Source organism: Archocentrus centrarchus, chromosome 3, assembly GCF_007364275.1.
Source record: "Archocentrus centrarchus isolate MPI-CPG fArcCen1 chromosome 3, fArcCen1, whole genome shotgun sequence".
Classification (NCBI taxonomy): Eukaryota; Metazoa; Chordata; class Actinopteri; order Cichliformes; family Cichlidae; genus Archocentrus; species Archocentrus centrarchus.
In genome coordinates this window covers 18,717,968-18,737,456 of record NC_044348.1, presented here as the reverse complement: position 1 = coordinate 18,737,456, position 19,489 = coordinate 18,717,968, and the positions used below count along the sequence as shown (strand labels likewise).

Below are 19,489 nucleotides of genomic sequence, written 5' to 3'. Positions count from 1 at the left end.
TTAAAAAAGATTTTAACCCTCCGTTTTAAACACTGACTTGTACAGAGGTATTTCCACTTCCATTTTCTACGAGGTTTTGACTTCCACAACATGAGGCAAATACATTTGAATAACCAAACAACAAATACTTAAATAAAATATACTGCTGCGTATGAGTTTTTTTTTTTAACTACATGTAAGTAAAATTTTACATGTGGGAATTTAAGGCAATTTTTAGGCCTGTTTAATTCATATATTTACTAATTTTACAGCCTTAGCACAGGACGTTTTAGAACACCAAAAACTATTCAAAAAATTCTGTTGTACAATCATCAAGTTATTGCATTTTGGAGATACTCTTGTCGACAGATGAATAAACTGCTTAATATAAATACATGAATGGATTATTAAATGGGCAAACTGGATAAAGGTGTAGGGATGCATGAGATTTCCTGCAGGATGTGTGTTAAAGGTTAGTTATCTTGGAACGACCAGGCATTTATGTTCATTTGAACTTTTGTTGCAGTTAGTTACAACCTGTCATTAAGAAGTTAAACCCACAGTTTATATGCAGTTCATTACTTTATTCATGCACTACTAACGTTTTACAAGCCGAAGTCCATTCGTTTAAAAAAAAAAAAAAAAAAATTATACATACATATATATATATATATATATATACATATATATATATATATATATATATATATATATATATGCACACACACACACACACACACACACACAGTACATCATGCTGACTGATAACACAGCCAAAACTCATTATTTTAAAACAAATACTTAAGGTCAGCATTTACACATTAACCAAAGTTGCTACTTAACATATAAAGACTTGTAGGTTAATTAAGACTGAAAGAACCACTATGATGGTATTAAGAGGTTTGGATAACAGCTGTAAGTAACCTGACAGTCTCAGGCACACAAATTCCATGAGCATTAACAGTTATTTGCTACACTGCATGAAAACAGTACTGATTAAACACATATTAGACTGTACGGCATTAGTTCACAGTTTTGAATAAAATAAAAAAATGAAAGCACAAAAAACAACTCCCATAGTCCTTTTCTCTTACAGTTTAACAATTCCCTTTACAAGAAAATGTACTGTACTGCCAATGCATGCTTTCATCATATATTTGTTGCCAATAAATTATGTATAGTTGAAGCTATGGTTTCAGTGATTCCATATATACACATTCATTTTTGTAGACCTACACCACTTGGTAAGATGTGAATAGGAAAACAGCAGAAAATAGATAGTTAAGGCCTGAAAACCTACATAATTTTAGACCTCATGAAATGTCAAACAGATCAATATAATGATTCTAAGTAAACAGCAATTGAATTCATCATAGAAAAAAAAACCCAAAAAAGGGAAAAAAGAAAGTGGCAGTGACCGACTGATCACACAGTCTAAAAGACGTAATCCACATTCTATTTTAAACAATGTAAACACATTGGATTTTTTGTGCAACACAACCCATCTGAACCTAATAAACTGAAGCTCAAAAATGGCAGCACAGCAACTGGATGCTGAAAGGCAAATTTTTGGCGATACAATTTTGTGATTTTCTTATTTTAAGCTGGCATTCTAATTCTTACATTTTTAATATATGGCAACTTTAAAGCTCAGCATTATTGGCAGTCTGGATTAATGTATTTGAGGCTAGTAACAATTAATATACAATTTCTGCATGCATAACCAGCTACTGATGAGGCGGATTTTCTCTACAGGGTATTTATTTGTAGATTTATAAACACACGCTAACGTTAAACATACATACAGTGTTATATACATCTAAGTTCTGTAGGAATGCAAAGGTCTGATAAAAATATATTAATTTCCAGATGAATTCTAAATACCCGGCTTCATAATGTAGTGCACAAGAACAAATAAGTCAGAGCATAAATCACAAAATAAAAGGAAGAAATAAATGATAAGTTTGTTTTAACAGACATTTTTTGAATCATGAGGCAAAGTGCAATGTCCACTAACATGGCGTGGTCCAGAGTTAGGATTCTTTCACATCTGGCTCGTCCTCGTCCTGCTTGCGCTCAGTCATTCGGGCACATCGTGGACAAGTTGTGGAATTGTCATAGTAACAATCTCTAAAGGTGCACACAACAAACATCAACATTGTAATAGTGATGTTATTAGGGTATTTCTCGGTAATGACACTTCTTTGCTTCTTTCAGTACTGTTTGTTAAACAGAAAAAAAATTGTTTTTTTTTTAAATGTAATATGAAGATATGTTAGTATGTTACTCAAAACAATCACAAAATTTTTCTCTACAATTTCTTCCTCCCACACATGTTTTAAACACTCAATAACCATATTTTTAAGCCCAAGTAGTGGGTGCTGACTAACCTGTGGAAGACGGCGGAGCAGTCATGGCAGACTGAGGTGTGACTGTCAAAGGGAAATAGGATGTCTCCCTCCTTACAAAGCTCACACACAAATCCTTTGGCCTGACAGCGCTATAAACACACACATCGACAGCACAAACTGTCAAAATAGCACAGAAAGATACAACAGTACTGTTGTAAATAATAAAACAGTCATACATTTGTACAACACAATGAATTTGCAATTCCAACATAGGCACTTCTCTTACTGACAAAATTCAACAATGTCATCGGTCGGGAAGTTTGTCCTTTATGTATGAGCTCACCTCGCAGTCTAGTTTGATGTGCTTAGCAAACGTGGTGTGGATCTCTGTGAGGGAACAGCTCAGTCTGCCGGTGGAGATGTCAATCAAATCCTGTAGTGAGTACATGTCGTCATTCTCGACAAAGTGTTGCCGATCTTGCAGCTGAAGAATACAAAAAAAAAGGTAAATGGGTAGCCTTCATGCTTTGTATATATAAACAGCTCCATAGTTCAGTGCAAGAAACAAATAAATACCTCAGACAGCATTGTGTTGTAAACCTATTATAATTTTTGGGCAGCTGGAAAATATTTTATACAATTCAAATTGCACAAACTGCCAAATCCTAAAAATATTTTTAGTAAAGAACAAAAACAAACTGAGCTAATGCAGAACTTGAGACCATAAGAGTCAAGTTCTAATTAGTGACATCCAGTGTCTCAACAGACTGTACATCATCAGCCTTCCTCACTTCAGTACAAGCTCTTCACTTCCATCACGTGGTGGTGCTGTTTTACCATATTACTAACAGAGGTGAAGCCTCTCGGCTGCACATAGCTGTCTTTTTTTTAACTGCTCAGTTATTGTCATTTTTCTAAATTGGGTTGTTTACATCGTTGCTCTCCTGTAAAATCTGATCCTCCAGTGTAGATAAAACACTGCTGTACTGTTTACAAAATAATAATGAAAATAATTTACTTCCTTAATGTACGTGCCTGTATGCACAAACACAAACGTGCTTGTATACAACTACGAAGAAAAAAAGGGCACAGTCTAATTTAGTAAATGTCAGTTTAAACAAATTGAGGCCATCTGTTCTTTGTTCCAAAATTATAAGACAAGAATCCCACATTTTGTGAAGAATAAGAGTTTTTTTTGTTTGCCACTGTTATCCAGGAAGAAATGGACCCCACTTTTACAACATCTACACTTATTTATAACAAGCTGATGTTAACCAAGTTCTTAATGACAAAGTTCCTGGCATAAAGGCATTTTTTTGTAAATTATGTTGGAAATTGTGTCATTTCTTCCTTTTCAAAACCTGTGTATGTTTATTCTTCCAAATGCATTGAAATAAGGTTCCTTTAAATATTCCACATTTTATAAAATTGTCTGGGCAATTGCAGTCTAATTTTGTGATTTACATACAGAACTTTCTAATAAGCTAATTGTATTGCTTGCATCAGTTTGAATTTATTATAACTTATAATGTTTCTGCTTGAAAGCAAGTTTTTCTCAAATTCTGCCCTCTAAAATCTACTGCATATACATCACTGAAATTTTTAGTAAACAGATAATATAGAGTTACTGACCTGTAGTAGTAGTCGAGCTTCCATCGCCTCTTTGCAGGTAATAAAATAGGGTTTCATCAACAGAATATCTTGACGAAGTTTCTGTGAATGAAAACGCATTGGCACAAACATTTCTGTCAGTGAGTCCCAGATTATTTTCTCACCCACTTACTCGTGCTAGCAACACTTAATACAGAAAAGCTGTCTAAATCTCGAGGATAGGTTGGCTGACAAAACAACTATAAGAGTAACTATAATCAGAATATAAAAATAAATTATGCAGAAAGGATTTCCAGTCTCACACCAAGAACACATCTGCTAAAAAATAAGCTGAAAATTTCAACTTCAAACTACAAAATTTCAATTTCAAAATGGGAAGCTCCCCACCCTGATTTCAACCAGTTCCTCCACAAAGTTGAATAGCAGCGGGTTTATTTCTTTCAGCCTTAGCACAGGACGTGACATCATCAGGGCCAGGTAGCGCATCGAGGAGCGACAAACCTTAAAAAGAGACACTATCAGACTGGCTCAAAATGCCCAGCAAACACACTAACATCCCATTCATCATAAGACTTAATCATAAGCTGTTTAATTCTGCATTGACCCACATCTTGAAAAAGTAAATGTATATCATCTGATTCGAATTCACAAACCTCCTCCTGACCTGGGTGGATTTTAAAAGTAAGTCACATGCTGTTAGATGATTCTATCAGACACAGAAATGTAATTGAGTTGACTAACTTTTAAATAACATTAATTCGAGTCCCCTCAAGTAATTTTCCCACACTTGGAAAAACTCCTTTAAAGCCACACAACGGATGGTTTCACAGTTTACGCAGCACTCCTCATGACCAGTAAAATGGCTTCATCAGTGGAGTGCCCACAAGTTTATTGCATGCTTGTGTGATATAATATTGTGCAATTTTGATGTTAAGCAGCAGCACGCACAAAATAATATTGATAACCATTCAGCCTCTTTCAGCAGTGACGGGAGTACAGCATAGAGCACGACTGCAGTCTCATCAACATGTTCAGTAAACACACCGCTTACACAGTCGATTTTATAAAAGATATTTCTGTGCACTGTTTTTGTTTTGTGTGGATCTGCAGTTGCTGAGGGTACCTTCCGTGGTTCAAACTCCCAGTTGTGGATGACACGAGCTGGAATGACGGCTGTGTCATTCCAATGGCATGTGCTGCAGTAATACTGGCCTGTGTAGTCACACTGTCTGGCTTCACTAGGTACACCCCCTGCAAGATAAATATGATACAGTACAGTTAAACTATAAAACAGAGGAAAAGAACATGAACACATTACAAAAAATACATTTAATATAACATATGGATCCAAAAAGTTTGGGATATTTATTTAATGGAGGAAATCACATATTCTCTAAGGCTTCAAAAAACAAATTTTAATACACGGTGGAGCCCTGTCATGCCCCTACTAATACAGTAATATACCCAGAGGCCTGCCCCTTGCATGCACTGTACACTTTTGGAAAATACCATTGAGAACAAGAATGCATGACCCAACCTACCCCAGAGGAATTCAAAAAATTATCTTTTACTGTTGTTTTGTTTCTTCCTGCTCTGCTTTGTTTTTTATCTCTCGTCACTTTACCTTTATTATTGTATTGTGTTCATTGCCATAATCTTTGACAACTCTATTGTTACCTTGCCTTCCCTCGCCAATTTCTAACGTGGAATGTTTGCAACTGCAGGAGAAGAATGTAACTATGGAACAATGTCATTATTTGTGGCTAAAAATAAATAAAAATTAAGTTTAAAAAAAAAAAAAAAAAAAAAAATACATTTAAAATACTATGAATAAAGCCTTAAAACTTATATTCCACATTAAACCAATACGTACCAGTGGCTGTGTTAGATGTTAAAAATAAAGTAAAAATTCAGAATTTATTCCCAGTCATTTTAGTTTTTATTAATAATGTGATATATGTAAAATGTTTGATCACAATAATAACTAATATACAAAACAGACTGTGCATTTATGAGGATGTTACGAGAAAATACGAACAGAGACATGACTGTACTGTTTTTCCTCCACTGCAGTGACAGTGGGGCACTAACACTGCTGCCAGTGTGCCTTAACAGTTTAGTATGAGCTAAACTGGGTTCTTGTTTAAGCATAATTAAACTCATCAGGGGATACTGCAGCAAAGAAAAATGTCATTCAGTTTTGCATCTTTGCCCCAGACTGATAACTTTTTGTGTGGAATTTAATATTGTTCCAAAGGCTCAAGCTTCAGAAATCCACTGCTACACTGGAGACAGTGTCACTTGAGCCACATTTTGAAGTAAGAAAAAGTGTCAGAAAGACTGCCCGAGTATAGGACTTCCAGATGTCTAACAATAACCCTACGCCCAAAAAGGTTTGAGGTGAAGTGACCCTACTGTAAACTACTGTATAGCGTGCAAATGGAGAGTATATATGTGTAATACTGACAGAAAGAATCAAAATGATGCAGCCAAATACACCCTTCCTTTTCACACCACACATTCTCATACCTTGCCAATGCATAGCGCTACTCGACAGCCAATAGTTCAGTTACAGATTTAAGTGTATTAGGCCAGCACTGGCTAATGTAGTCTTGTGTGGTTATTCTCAATCAGAGATTAGCAGAAAATACATTAGTCCAGTAAGATCTCTTCTTATGACAACTCCCCCATATTTTTCCCCTTTATCTAACTTATAGTCCTCATACATAATATAGTGGTTTAATCATTCACCTAACAAGTGAAAGATCCCTGGTTCGATCCCAGGAGGAGACACAAACCCCCCGAGAATGGTATCCAGCGTGAAAATCTGGCAAATCAAACATGCAGAGCTACCCGCTGTTGCAGCCTCTTGTAAATAACTGAGCAGTTGAAAGTAGCTTGCTTTAAACTTACAGTCCTTATACTCAAGTCAACACTCATCATCTGTGAAGCCTTTTGTGCAGCATTCTCAGGAACCACAAAATACATTTTTCACATGCACAGTAGTATTTCTCATTTCACTGTCATTTAGTTTAGATTTTTCCTAATAAACACAGTGAATTTGTACTCACTCAGGGAAATCTGTGCGCGGCATTCTGCACAGCGGTAGTCTTGCCGGTCTAGTCCTATTTCAGGGCAAATACTGAGTTCGTACTCAGACTGGTGGCTGACCTTTGACCTAACGCAGGGCTTAGTGATCAGGTTCATACACTTACTATGGCAACGATAATAGCATCCTGAAACAAGAAAGGGATAACGGCATGTTAACAACAAAACTTTTTTTTTTTTTTAATCATCAAGGTTACGTCTTGTTACCAAAAGTAGGACTACACAAATCTCTGAGTGATTACCATATTATGAGCGCATTAAAGTTTGAGAGCACGGTAAGTGATATTTAGATAGAGCTAGTATGATATGAGAAGCCTGAATTTTGAAGTGTTAACAAAAAATGTTTCAAATTTTTGGGATGTTTGGCAGTTTTGGTAGTTCAACAGCACTCTACCATTATATAGTATGTCTCACCTGTGCAGGTATACCATGTCTGGATAAGGCCCCAGATGATAGCACTACACTTATCACAGGTCTGTTTGACACTCTTGCTCTTCTCCTTGGAGAAGCGGTGTTCCAATAGGATTCTCAGATTAGGCTCATCTTCCTCAGGATCCTTTAAAGGGATTCGTGCAAAAACAAAACACACAGAAGTTAGTTTTAACACTGTTCGTGTACACTTACAAAAGACAGTGACAAAACTCAATGAAATGCATAAAAAATAGAGTACTAATGTCCTTAAGCTCTGCCTTACAGAGTAACATGAAGTGCTCTGGGTAAATGTCAGATACAGGTATAATATTTAGTTGCTTCACAAGATAAAATGAAAATGGATATGGTTGTTAAGAATCAAGCTAAGCAATTAGACATGTTTCACTGATGTACAGTTTTAGCTGTCCATCAGTGTTACAAACAGTGACACTTTGGTTACGTTACAGTGATGAACGTGACACCCTGCCAGTTTGCCACTTGGGCAGTTTTTTCAGTAATGTCAGTGGGTTCATTAAAGTGGCGAAACTGCTGAATTGCTAAGATGTGGATGGGTGCCTTCAGAGAAAAATCTTTCCGCAACTTGTTCAGCCTGGATCTTGCTTTTGGAAATAAACCACAAAAAACATAGCTCCAAAAAGACAGATAATCACTGATATCATCTTTACTGTTGCTGAAATGAATTCAGCTGGATTAATGGGTTTATTTGAAAGCCCCTCCAGACACTAGGCTCTAAGACTGTACTTTCTACAATTTAAAGAAAACTGCAAGACACATAAACTGTGCTATTTTAACAGTTTATGCAGGAAGTTTCTAATATCCACAAACTCTTTAGTCTCAAAGAATGTCTGCAATGCATTTTCATGTGTCTCATAAAGGGCAAAAGTACATAAAGCTAATAGGTTAGAATGTCTTCGGAGCACAGTCATCACCTTGTGTAATTACTGGCCTAGCAAGATCACTTACAATCTCTTATCTTTCTAACATTAAACCCCCCCCCCACACACACACACACACACACACATGGTCCTTGCTCAAAGGGAAGCTTAAGATATCTCTCTTTCATATTATAGGGTCTTGACCTTATTAAGTGCCATAAGATGGTTTATGTTGTCATTTAAATCTATATTAATAAAACTTAGTATTTGCACAAATTTCGTATAGTGGTCCATTCCTCAAAGATTTAGGGCCTGTCACACTTATCCAACACATGCAACTGCAATATAATGTCATCCTCTTCTCCATTCACTCCTCAGTCCCAACCTTAAGTTCTTGCAATTTGAGACGCAGGTGAATAAGTTTCACCACATTGTCCTTTTGTCTCTCTGAATGCTCTGGCAGCTCCAAAATCAGCTTCTTACATTCTTCTATGGCCAGTTTGAGCTGTTCGATGTCTGACGCCACAAAAGAACCCTGCAACATGTGAAAATAGACAAGGGAGTTTCACATTTCACTATATCAAACAGTTTAATTTTATCTAATAAAATATTTTAACTGTGCTACAAATCAGAAAAAATGTGGTACTTACCACAGGCCTTGAGAAGTGGTCCTCAGCTAGACCGAGGTCCATGGTTCGATCTGAATGGTGAGTTCTGGTCCCAGAGAAAACTTCGGATCTTGCTTCTAAATGGAGGCAAACATGGCATAAAGCACCATTCTTCTTGCAAGCATACACACTATGTTCTGGCAAATGCACTCAGTCATGCTCGTTAATTTCATCCACATGACTATCACCGCTCAAGGTAATTCCCACCCTGACTTACCACTAAAGACGTCTTTAGGAAGGACAACAGCACAAAAAAAATTGCAACTGCAAAATTCACGAGTGATTATCCAGCAACTTCTGGCAATGTATAACTCAGTCAGTTGACAGGACATACGCCTACTGAATCATTCCAACTGCTGCTCACCAGGCTGAATGAACTTTGAAATGCTAATACTTTATTGCTGTCACATTTACATGTTTGCAACCAGTCTGTTTCACAACAATAATTCTTTCTTTATTTGTCTGAATTCATTCTCTAAGAAATGTGCTATAAGAATTGAATTGTACTTGTCATACGCCATAACACCATGACTTGTACTCATGTAAAAAAAAACAAAAAAAAACTGACTATATAGAATTTATGTTTTAGAGAAAATAAACAGCAAAACTTTCACATATGCTGATCAGCATCTTTTCTTTGCTAATTTTAGCATGTTCATCTGTTGCAGTACAAACCTGCATATGAATTAAAGTAAGTGCCCAATTAACACCTAAAAGGCATTGTGTCCATACCTACTGCTATCAACAGTGAATACTGAGATTAATCTGATGGAGTGAAAATTTAAACTTAACTAACTTAACCAAAGGATTTAATAGAGAATCTAATTCAAAAGTATTTGAAGAGTTTAAGAAGTCTATGTTTTGTCTTTAAAATACTGTATGAAAAAAACTACAATAATCTTACCTGTGTATACCTCTGAACAAAACATGTTGACTGAATTCAGATTTGCAGTTCCAGACAAACACAGTACATTCAGTATTCTTACTGATTAAAAAAAAAATTGCTTTTCCCATATCCTAAATTACAGGAAGTGTTACTGAAGTACTGCTTACTCCCATGCGTTTCATTTCCTCTACTTCGACTACAGCATTTCCAACTTCCTTTTCCATAGTCATAACAGTACTGTGTGGTTGCTCTACATGACAGCTATTACACTAAGTGAACAAATGAAGTTTAATGAGGGCGTTTTTGCCCATAACAGTTATTGACTATAAAGGTATGCAGTATGTCTCATTAACTGACACAAACTGCTGGTATTTTCATAAAGAAAGCAAACATGCATCTCTAAGCAGTGACATTTAGGAAAAGAACTAATCCTGAATGCAAAAAGCACCTCCTACTACATCAGCAAAAAATTTTAGAAAGGTAAATGTCAAGATATACAGTAATATAAATTAGTCTCGAGCTGCCCCTCATTTCTTTATATTTTTGCAAGGAAAATGGGAAATAGATGCAGCAATTTATTAAAACGTGCAAACATAAATGGAAATACAGTATAATAAGGCAAAACCAGAGTTTGTATAAACTCTGAAGAGTCTGGAGGTCAATATTTGGTTATGACCACCTTTATTCTGAATTAGCCTGAATTCTCTTAGGCAAGCTTTCTTTTCTAATTTTTATTTTTTTTAAGTAGTCTTCAGGAATAGTTTCCAGGCTTCTAGGAGGGTGTATGTAACATCCAGGGAGCATATACCTGCCATCTCAACACTCTGTAACCATTGATTTTTTTTAACATGCTTTTGAATAGATACCCTCTGTTTCAGATCATTCACCAATGAGCACAGGAACAGACCAATCTGAAATTTCTGGTCCAGTTGAGGAAAACTCAATCAATACCACTAGGAATGCTACAGCAAGTGTATGGAGATGAGCTAATGTTACATTCATGTGTTTTTGAGTGGTACAAGAGGTGCAAAGAGGCATGCGAGGACGTGACCCCCAGGAGTGGAAGGCCTTCAACAAGCAGGACTGAGTCCAACGTTGAGCGTGTCAGGCAGATGGTGCGTGGGGATCATGAGGGCCTAACTCTTCAGTGATAATCTTCCAAACACTGTCCCGGTTCATGTCCAGGTCATACCGACGAGCCCCTTGCAGCACTGTCATGCTCAACATTGGACTCAGTCCTGCTTGGTGAAGGCCTTCCACTCCTGGCGAGTAGTGGAAGGCAGTGTTCTGTTTACATGATTCAATAATACTTTTTGTGCCAATGAATAATCATGACAAATAATCTTAATCTCAATACTGGACTAAATAATCACAATTATCATTTTGGCCATTAATCATGCAGCCCTGACTGTACTTCTCTGCTAATTTCTTTAATGATGATGATTTGAACCAAAAATTTTACATTTGGATTCATTACTCCATAAGACCTGTTGCCACTGAGTTTCAGTCCAGTTCTTGTCCGTGGCATACCTCAGTCCTTTCTCCCTGTTTCACCTTCATTAAGAATGGCTTCTTCCACTGTAATCATTTCTGATGTTTTTCCTTCCCACTGTCACCAAGTGCTTGCTCACAGGGGGTCATTTTGACTGTTGGGTTTTCTCTGTAATTATTGTAGGGTCTTTACCTTATAATATAAAGCACCTTGAGGTGACTGTTTGTTGTGATTTGGTGCTATATAAATAAAATTGAATTGAACTGAATTGATGAGGCTTCAGCTAACAGCAGAAGGATCATTTTAAGGCCATATGCATCTCTCAGTTCCTATGCCAGGTCTTTGCTGGATCTTTTCCTCTTTCTTAAGGATATCCCTTTCACATACTGTTCACATGCTGTGAAAAGTTTTTTGGGCCTGACTCGTTTTGTTTTGACCTCCATTTGTCCAGTTTCCTCAAATTCCTTAAGGAAACACCACATATGAACACCACGCTGAGTTTTCTGCTAATAGGTCACCTTGTTGGTGCAAAAATACAATTGTATGCCTGTCAACTGTGTCAACTGTGTTACTGTTACAATTTTTAATAAATTCAACTAAAGAAATGGGAACAAATTATGTCTTTTTGCAACAGGCTGCTAGTAACAAAGCGGCAAAGGATCATTTTAATATGGTTCTTTGTTAAGTGTTCTCTTATGTGTAGACACAACACTGGTTCACCCCTTAATTAGGTGCCTTTTTTATGCTTGAATGATTCATAGTTCGATGTTAAGTAGCTTGACAAGTAAAAAAAAAAAAATCCCCTGAAAATGATCAGGTACAAGGCCATGACTGAAAATGACTGAAAAGCAGTCGATGCCAAAGAAAAGAAAAACTTTGCAAGACCTTAAGAAAGCCCAGAGAGCTATTGCTCAAGACCACTTAAAAAAAAATCACAACAAAGTCAGGCTCCTTGGAGGCAAAATATAAAGAAATGACGGGTGGCTTAAGCCTTAGTACTGTACTATTAGTATACCACATCCCATTTAAAGATCACTAAAATATTTTGCCTTTATCTTTATGAGGAATCAAACAATTCAAAAAGAGTTGAGTATTTTACCCTCCTAATGACAGAATAGCATTAGCAGCTAATATAATACCAAACAATTTGACAGTCTATCAAACTAGTTATCTTTCACAGTCACAGCTAAAATTTGCATAACCTTGATAAGCAATTGAAAAATGTTAAATATTCATATGATGATGAAGGAATACAGTCAGCAAAACTGCTGAGTGACATGCTATAAAAATTGTCTATATGACTTAATATTAGCATGAAGCAGAAAACCAAAAGACAACAATGTATGTCTTTCTTGAACTCAACTACAGGTGTGAAAGCAATCATGAAATAGCTGACTGCACTTGAGATGGTTGTATCAAGACTTGTGGCAAACGTCACCATGTTGTGGGGGTGTTTTGCCTCCTTGGGGACCATCTTCTTCCTCTCCACGATCAAAAGGATTTAGGCGGGTTTGACGAAAAAGTGCAAGTTTCTCATCATACTCCATTTTATTGGCTACATCTAAGGAAGACAAAAAAAAGGAAGAGGTTGATTAAATTTTCTTTCCTTGTGTTTATGAATTGAAGCAGTAAGAAGGATCTGTTTCCTTTTAATGGAAGTTTATACTTGGTTTTGGCAGTTATTGAGATTTTGTTGATCTTGATCTTTACTTGATCGAGAACTATTCACAAATACAAATATGTTTTTAATGTTGTTGCATAATTGCATTAAACACTTGTGGAATCATCCACAAGTGTTTAATTTGGTTCAGAAACATACACTATACTGTCAAAAGTAATCGCTCATCTGTCTTCACACATACGTATGAACTTGAGTTCATATGTGTGATATGATGTCAGCCTTTGCAGCTATAACAGCTTCAACTCTTCTGGGAATGCTTTCCACAAGGTTTAGGAGTGTGTTTAATGGGAATTTTTGAACATTAATCCAGAAGCGCATTTGTGAAGTCTGACGGTGATGACATTGACAAGAAGGCCTGGCTCACAGTCGCCACTTTAATTCATCCCAAAGGTGTTCTATTAGGTTGAGGTTAGGACCCTGTGCAGGCCAGTCAAGTTCTTCCACACCAAACTCGTTCATCCATGTCATTATAGACCTATTTTGTGCACTGATGCACAGTCATTCTGGAATAGGAAGGGGCCATTCCCAAACTGCTCCCACAAAATTGGGAGCTCAGCATCTGCTGACCCCACTCTATGATTTTACATGGCCTGCCACTTCATATCTGAGCTGCTGTAGTTCCCAGTCACTTCCACGTTGTTATAATACCACTATCAGTTGACTGTGGAATATTTAGCAGACAGGAAATTTCACAACTGGACTTGTTACAAAGGTGGAATTCCAGCATGGTACATGACAGGAATTCACTGAGCTCCTGAGAGCAACCCATTCTTTCACAAATGTTTGTAGAAGCAGTTTGCATGCCTAGGTGTATGATTTTGTACACCTGTAGCCATAGAAGTCATTGGAACAGCTGAATTAAATGTTTCAGATGGGTGAGTGTCCGACATCATTTCCGGGTCCAGATGCCCCTAAATGGACAGCAATAGCAGCCCAGTGACTGTTCACTATTACATTCGGATCGGTTAAAACAACGAGGGACACAGCATTGCGGCATATTAAACACAGGACAGTTTGGACCCGGAAATGGAATTCAAAGTCATCACTTAACAACCGGATACTTTTGGCAATATAGTGTATGTTCTGAATGAGAATTGTTTGCTGTTTTGAACTTGCAAAAAAAAAAAAAAAAAAGTCAGAAGCTTGTGCTTCCAAAAGAATCCTATGATATCTTTTGTATACCTTTTACACCCAATAAACTTAAAATTTTTAAAAACAAAACCAAGGAAACCTTAATGGCATAATCAGAGTAATCTTATTAGATTTTATAAAGCTACACCAGAACCAGAAGGAGACATTGTTCAACCAGTTTACAGGTAGAGTAGTACTCTCTTTGACTGGTTTGTGAGCATACCTAATTTTCACAGAGGCTACATGAATCCCAGAGAGATCTGTACGCTCTACTTAAATAGTTAAAAAAATAAAAGACGCCCTTCCATGGAGTCAAACAAGGTAACACAAACCCTGAAAAACGTTAAGTTGGAGCCTTACTTCACTAATTATAACCACTCTGGGATGCTGCTGCAGTCTGTCCTCACGTACTAAGAGGTAACTTTCATTTTATTTCGTTCATCACCGCTAAACATCTTAACACGGCGTAAAAATAAGAAACAACTGCGCTTTCCATATAAAGGGTCAAATCCATATCCATACACGGATGTCAACAAACAGCTGAAGCTAGCTAGCTAACCAGCTTTAAAACCAGCCAATCAAACGTTGTTTTAATGCTAATGTTTTTCAACTAGTTTAGAAGCTTACCCCGTTGTTGACGGAATTTATCAGCAGAAATCTAGAAGCAATAATATAATAAAATATTTTATGGCCGACGTTTATGGTTAATATAAACAGCCGTTGCCGTTTTGTTTTGCCTCTGTCATGGGTAACATCAGAGGGCAAAAAAAATTGTCGTCATTCTTCGTCAAAATAGCCAGCTCCGGGTAGAGTTTCAAAATAAAAACTGCCATTATGAAGAAGTATAGAATTAATGCGAGAAACTAAAGTGACGAATAAATGCTCCGTTAAAAGCTACATCTGTATCTGAACTTAGTACATGTGTTTGTTTTTTTTTCATGTGGCATGCTAGTCTAGCTTACCTTCAATTGTGTAAAATAAAAGGGGTGCTTTTACTTTGAAAACAAACCTCGAACTCAATCGTTTTTCCTTTTAATGGGGATGGTAGGTACCTTCCAATAATTTCCTCAAAAAGATCATCTTTGTGGGCCTTTTCTTTTTCTTTTTTTAATTAATCTAATAATAATAATAATCCTTGCCTGAATTAGAGGTTGAACTGATAATGAAACTGGAAATATACAAATAATATTTTCTCTACCACAAATATAATAAATTCAGTTCTTCTCACTGGCAATTAAAACAATTTTTTGTTGTTTTTGTTTGCTTTTCTGCTTGTTTTTTTTACAGTTCCCTTTGGCCTTTCATTGGTTTTTGTCTGCCTGAAGACAATAATCCTCTGTGCAGGAAATTACATATCAAACTGGTGTCTTCAAACTGAGACGTTTTGGATTCCTGCAACACTGCAGTCTGCAAACCACGTCATGCTTTGAGACTGTCCGTTTTAAATACCAAAAAGAAAGAAATTCCTGCAATCACAGCAACAGGAATTGGCCTGATATATCACAGATGCTAACTTTAAGGCAGAATGGTGTCAAATATGAATATTTGTATGTTATTATTATTATATTATATTGAATTTTATGCTCCTAGTGTACATATTTTCAGATTCCTAGTGTACATATTCAGATTTCAAGTGTACATAGTATTTATTAATACAAATTATTAATGCACAATGTCAGTCTTACTATTACTCTTCTTGACCTACATTTATATATTTTATTTTATCACTGTTGTATATATGTATAGTTTTGCACTCTGCCTGTAGCACTTTTACTCTCACTTGTTATTTATTGTAGATTGTACTATTTTCTTGGTCCTGTAACATAATAATTTCCTTTGTGGTATCTATCTATCTATCTATCTATCTATCTATCTATCTATCTATCTATCTATCTATCTATCTATCTATCTATCTATCTATCTATCTATCTATCTATCATAGAATAGAATATATTTAAACAAGTAAAATAAAGTAGGGAGGGCAACCCCCCCTTGCTACTTTGGACTTTTTAAGCTTCAGGGTGCTATGCATATTAAGTTTAATTTTGAAATTATCCCCTTAGCAGCTGATGGTCTTTTTATAGCTTTTCTCCAATAACAGCATTCAGGATTTGGGTTCACATAAAAATGTTTTGATGGCCAAACTTCTTATGAATTATAGTTTACAACATTTTTGTAGTTTCTGGAAGATGTTATGTGTGTTTCACACTGAAGATTAGATTTAAAGGTTTACAGAGACTATAAAGATGGATTTTAGTACATCTACATGGAAAAGATCTTAAAACCAAACCACTTAGTGGAAAGATCCCTACATTAGACAAGTGATACAAGATGAATTAGCTATATTTAAAGAAGACAAATTATTGTAAACAGAGGCCTTGTCACATAAATATAAGAAATAATTTTAAGTAAAGTGGTGACAGTGACCTCATCAAAATGTGTTGTACAGTGTGCCACATGGTAGAGAAACATGCTGTACCATCAAATAAATAAGTAAAGAAATAAACAGTATTGAATATGAAGACATCACATAATCATATATTGTGATCTAAAGCAGATCAAAGGCTTCTATTTCTTCAACAAAAAGTTCTTTGCTCAGGAGTGAGAAGGAATGTGAAGATCACTATCTTCTGTACACTGTGATGCTTGTGTTTGAGAGAGGCATGTGATCCATGTCATACACAACAGAAATGTCACTTTGTTTCCTAATAATAATAATAATAATAATAATAATAATAATAATAATAATAATAATAAAATACCTGCTTAGTTGGCATGCAGAGAGAAATGAATGCTTATGTTGCTATTACATGGGAAACACTGGGACCTGAGAATGGAATTTCATTCCACTGCATGCAAATGCAATGTGAATGACAATAAAGAATCCCTGAATCCTTGAATCCTATATGTCTGCCATATCTGTAAAAAGGCCATAACCCTACCTATCACAGCTGTATTTTTCAGTGTGATCAGCCTGGTGCCTTGTTCTTTTCCTTGTTCACAGCTTCATCTTTTTTCTGTAGCAAATGGTCATGTGTATGGCCACATGCATTTTAATTTCTATTTCTATAGGTGATTAAAACAAATGTGAACTGCAAGCCAGAAGTCATAGTAAAACCTTTTCACATACAAAGTCTTGAATTATCAGGCCCCATTATGTCTTAGAGACCTTATGGAGCAGTTTGTTTTCAGAGTGCAGTCTTACTCATGGTTCCAAGAGTTTCTGAGAGTATAACGGGAGGCAGAGCCTTCACTTATGGAACCAGCTCTCAGTTTGGGATTGGGAGACAGATACTCTTTTTTTTTTAAGGTTAGGTTCAAACCTTTCCTCTCTGACAACTCTTATACACTGATAAAGCTCTAAGCTCAGGTTGCTGCTCAGGCTGCTGAGGGACATATTTTGATGCACTAAGCACTTTTCTTCGACTTCCCTCTTTTCACTGTGTGTTTACACACCACTATTGCCTCTCTCTACTCTCTCCTGTAGTTTGTGACTTTTCCCTTTTGTTTTTTGTGATCTCTCTATTCTGTCTTTTTTCTGTCTTTTTTTTCTCCTCCAAAATTAGGCATACTGACAATAAACCAGTCAAAGGGAAAACTACTCTGCCTGTAAACTGATTGAATAATGTCTCTGGTTCTGCCAGAGGTCTCTTCCTGTCAAAAGGAGTTCTTCCTCCCCACCATGGCCAAGTGTTTGCTCATAGGGTATCATATGATCACTGAGGTTCTCTTTAAAATTCTAGGGTCTTTTACCTTACAGTATGAGGTTCTTATGATGACTGTTGTTGTGAACTGGGACTATATAAAAGGCTAATTGAACTGAATTGAACATTCACAAATAATTGCACTGTGGGGCAGGGCTGCCTTTACTTAATGTTGGATCAATAAAATCTAATGGAAATTAAAACACGCATGTCAATACTACATTTGTTGGTTCAACATGAAGCAGATCTTTGAATATAGATGATGTTCAGTATCAAAGGTTGAAGGGCAGATTCTTACAGTAGAAAGAAGGACTAAATCAGACAGGTTCTATTTAAGTGATTTCATGATTCAATACATCTGGCAGTAATCAGGTGTGGTTGGTGAAATTGAACTCAGTATTCCAAAAAAATGTGCATAATCACAGTTAATCAATGATTTAACAATTACTTTGTCACATAGAGTCAGGTAGGTTTGGAGAGCTTTTTTCCTCTTAATAAATGAAATCATCCTTTAAAAACTACATTTTGTGTTTACTCAGATTATCTTTATCTAATATTAAAATTAGATTGATGATTTGAAACATGTAAGTGTGTCAAATATGGAAAAAACCCAAGAAATCGAGAAGGGGGCAAATACTTTTCACAGTACTGTATGTATAAATGTGTCTGTGCAGGTCGGCTCCAGTGTTAAAAAAAAAAAAACCAAAAAACCAAGAAAATCCTAGCTGAAAGAAAGAAACACAAGAAAAAAAACCCCAACAAATATAAGAAGATGTGAAGGCAAATGTGCATTGTAAGAGACTGCAGTATGTAATCCGATTGTTTCTGGTGTACTCTAGATAGTAAACAAAAGTCAGTCCAAATTAATAAAGAGCATTGTAATAAATAAATTTTAAAAATTAATATTATCGCCAAAGACTCAAAATTAAGTGATGAATTAAATTTAACAGGCATAAAAAGAACAACTGCTGCTTCACTTTATGATATTTTGTAATTCTTCAGGTTTTCAGTATCCAATATTTTCAGCTATGACAGGTTTTGCTTCTGTATAATGAATATCTTTTTAATCAAAATCATTTGATAAAAACAGTTTTAAAATAGAATTTCTTATAGTCCGTCCCTGAGGGTAGGCACTTTGTGGTCTGGTCATATGGATATAGCTTGAGTGTGTTTGTTGTTTGGGGGAGCAGCTGTGGAAATTTTTCTTTGCTGCAAACAGAGCTGCGTTGTGCGGCTAAATGAAAGCAGAAGTCATACAGTCATAGCACCAATAATAACATGCTTTCTGTTGGAAATTATGCAGTGCCCCCCCACCCCTAATCAGCAGTAATTATAATCGAGTGAGCCATCTACAGCCTGCCTATGTGATCCATACAGCATATGGTTTAAAGAATCTTTACAGTTTTCATTTATTATGACAGAATCACAGTTTTGGCCAGTGTGGTGAAGGTTATCACTGCAAGGTCACTGAGAATGAGGCCTGTTAAAAGTTTTGGTTTTCATCCGTCTACTGGTCTATGTCAATCTTCGTATGAGAAGCACGTGTCATACAGTCAGTTACATAGCTACCA

At 36.2% G+C, this 19,489-nt stretch overlaps 1 protein-coding gene across 2 annotated transcripts; it reads right to left on the bottom strand.

Annotated features, from left to right (window-relative positions):
- Positions 1-704: 704 nt before the first annotated feature.
- Positions 705-14,976, bottom strand: def8 (differentially expressed in FDCP 8 homolog). 2 transcript variants are annotated; one of them, XM_030726453.1, is made up of 12 exons: positions 14,842-14,976; positions 12,841-12,963; positions 9,007-9,101; positions 8,742-8,891; positions 7,464-7,605; positions 7,013-7,177; positions 5,065-5,192; positions 4,329-4,442; positions 3,963-4,043; positions 2,674-2,814; positions 2,370-2,479; positions 705-2,109 (listed from the first exon to the last, which is right to left on the bottom strand). In XM_030726453.1, exons 2-12 carry the CDS (start codon positions 12,947-12,949, stop codon positions 2,013-2,015), a joined length of 1,332 nt encoding a protein of 443 aa, XP_030582313.1. In that variant the 5' UTR covers positions 12,950-12,963; positions 14,842-14,976; the 3' UTR covers positions 705-2,012. The 2 variants fall into 2 exon arrangements, with proteins under 2 accessions (XP_030582313.1, XP_030582314.1); XM_030726454.1 differs by having other exon boundaries at positions 9,007-9,098.
- Between the last annotated feature and the right edge of the window lie 4,513 nt (positions 14,977-19,489).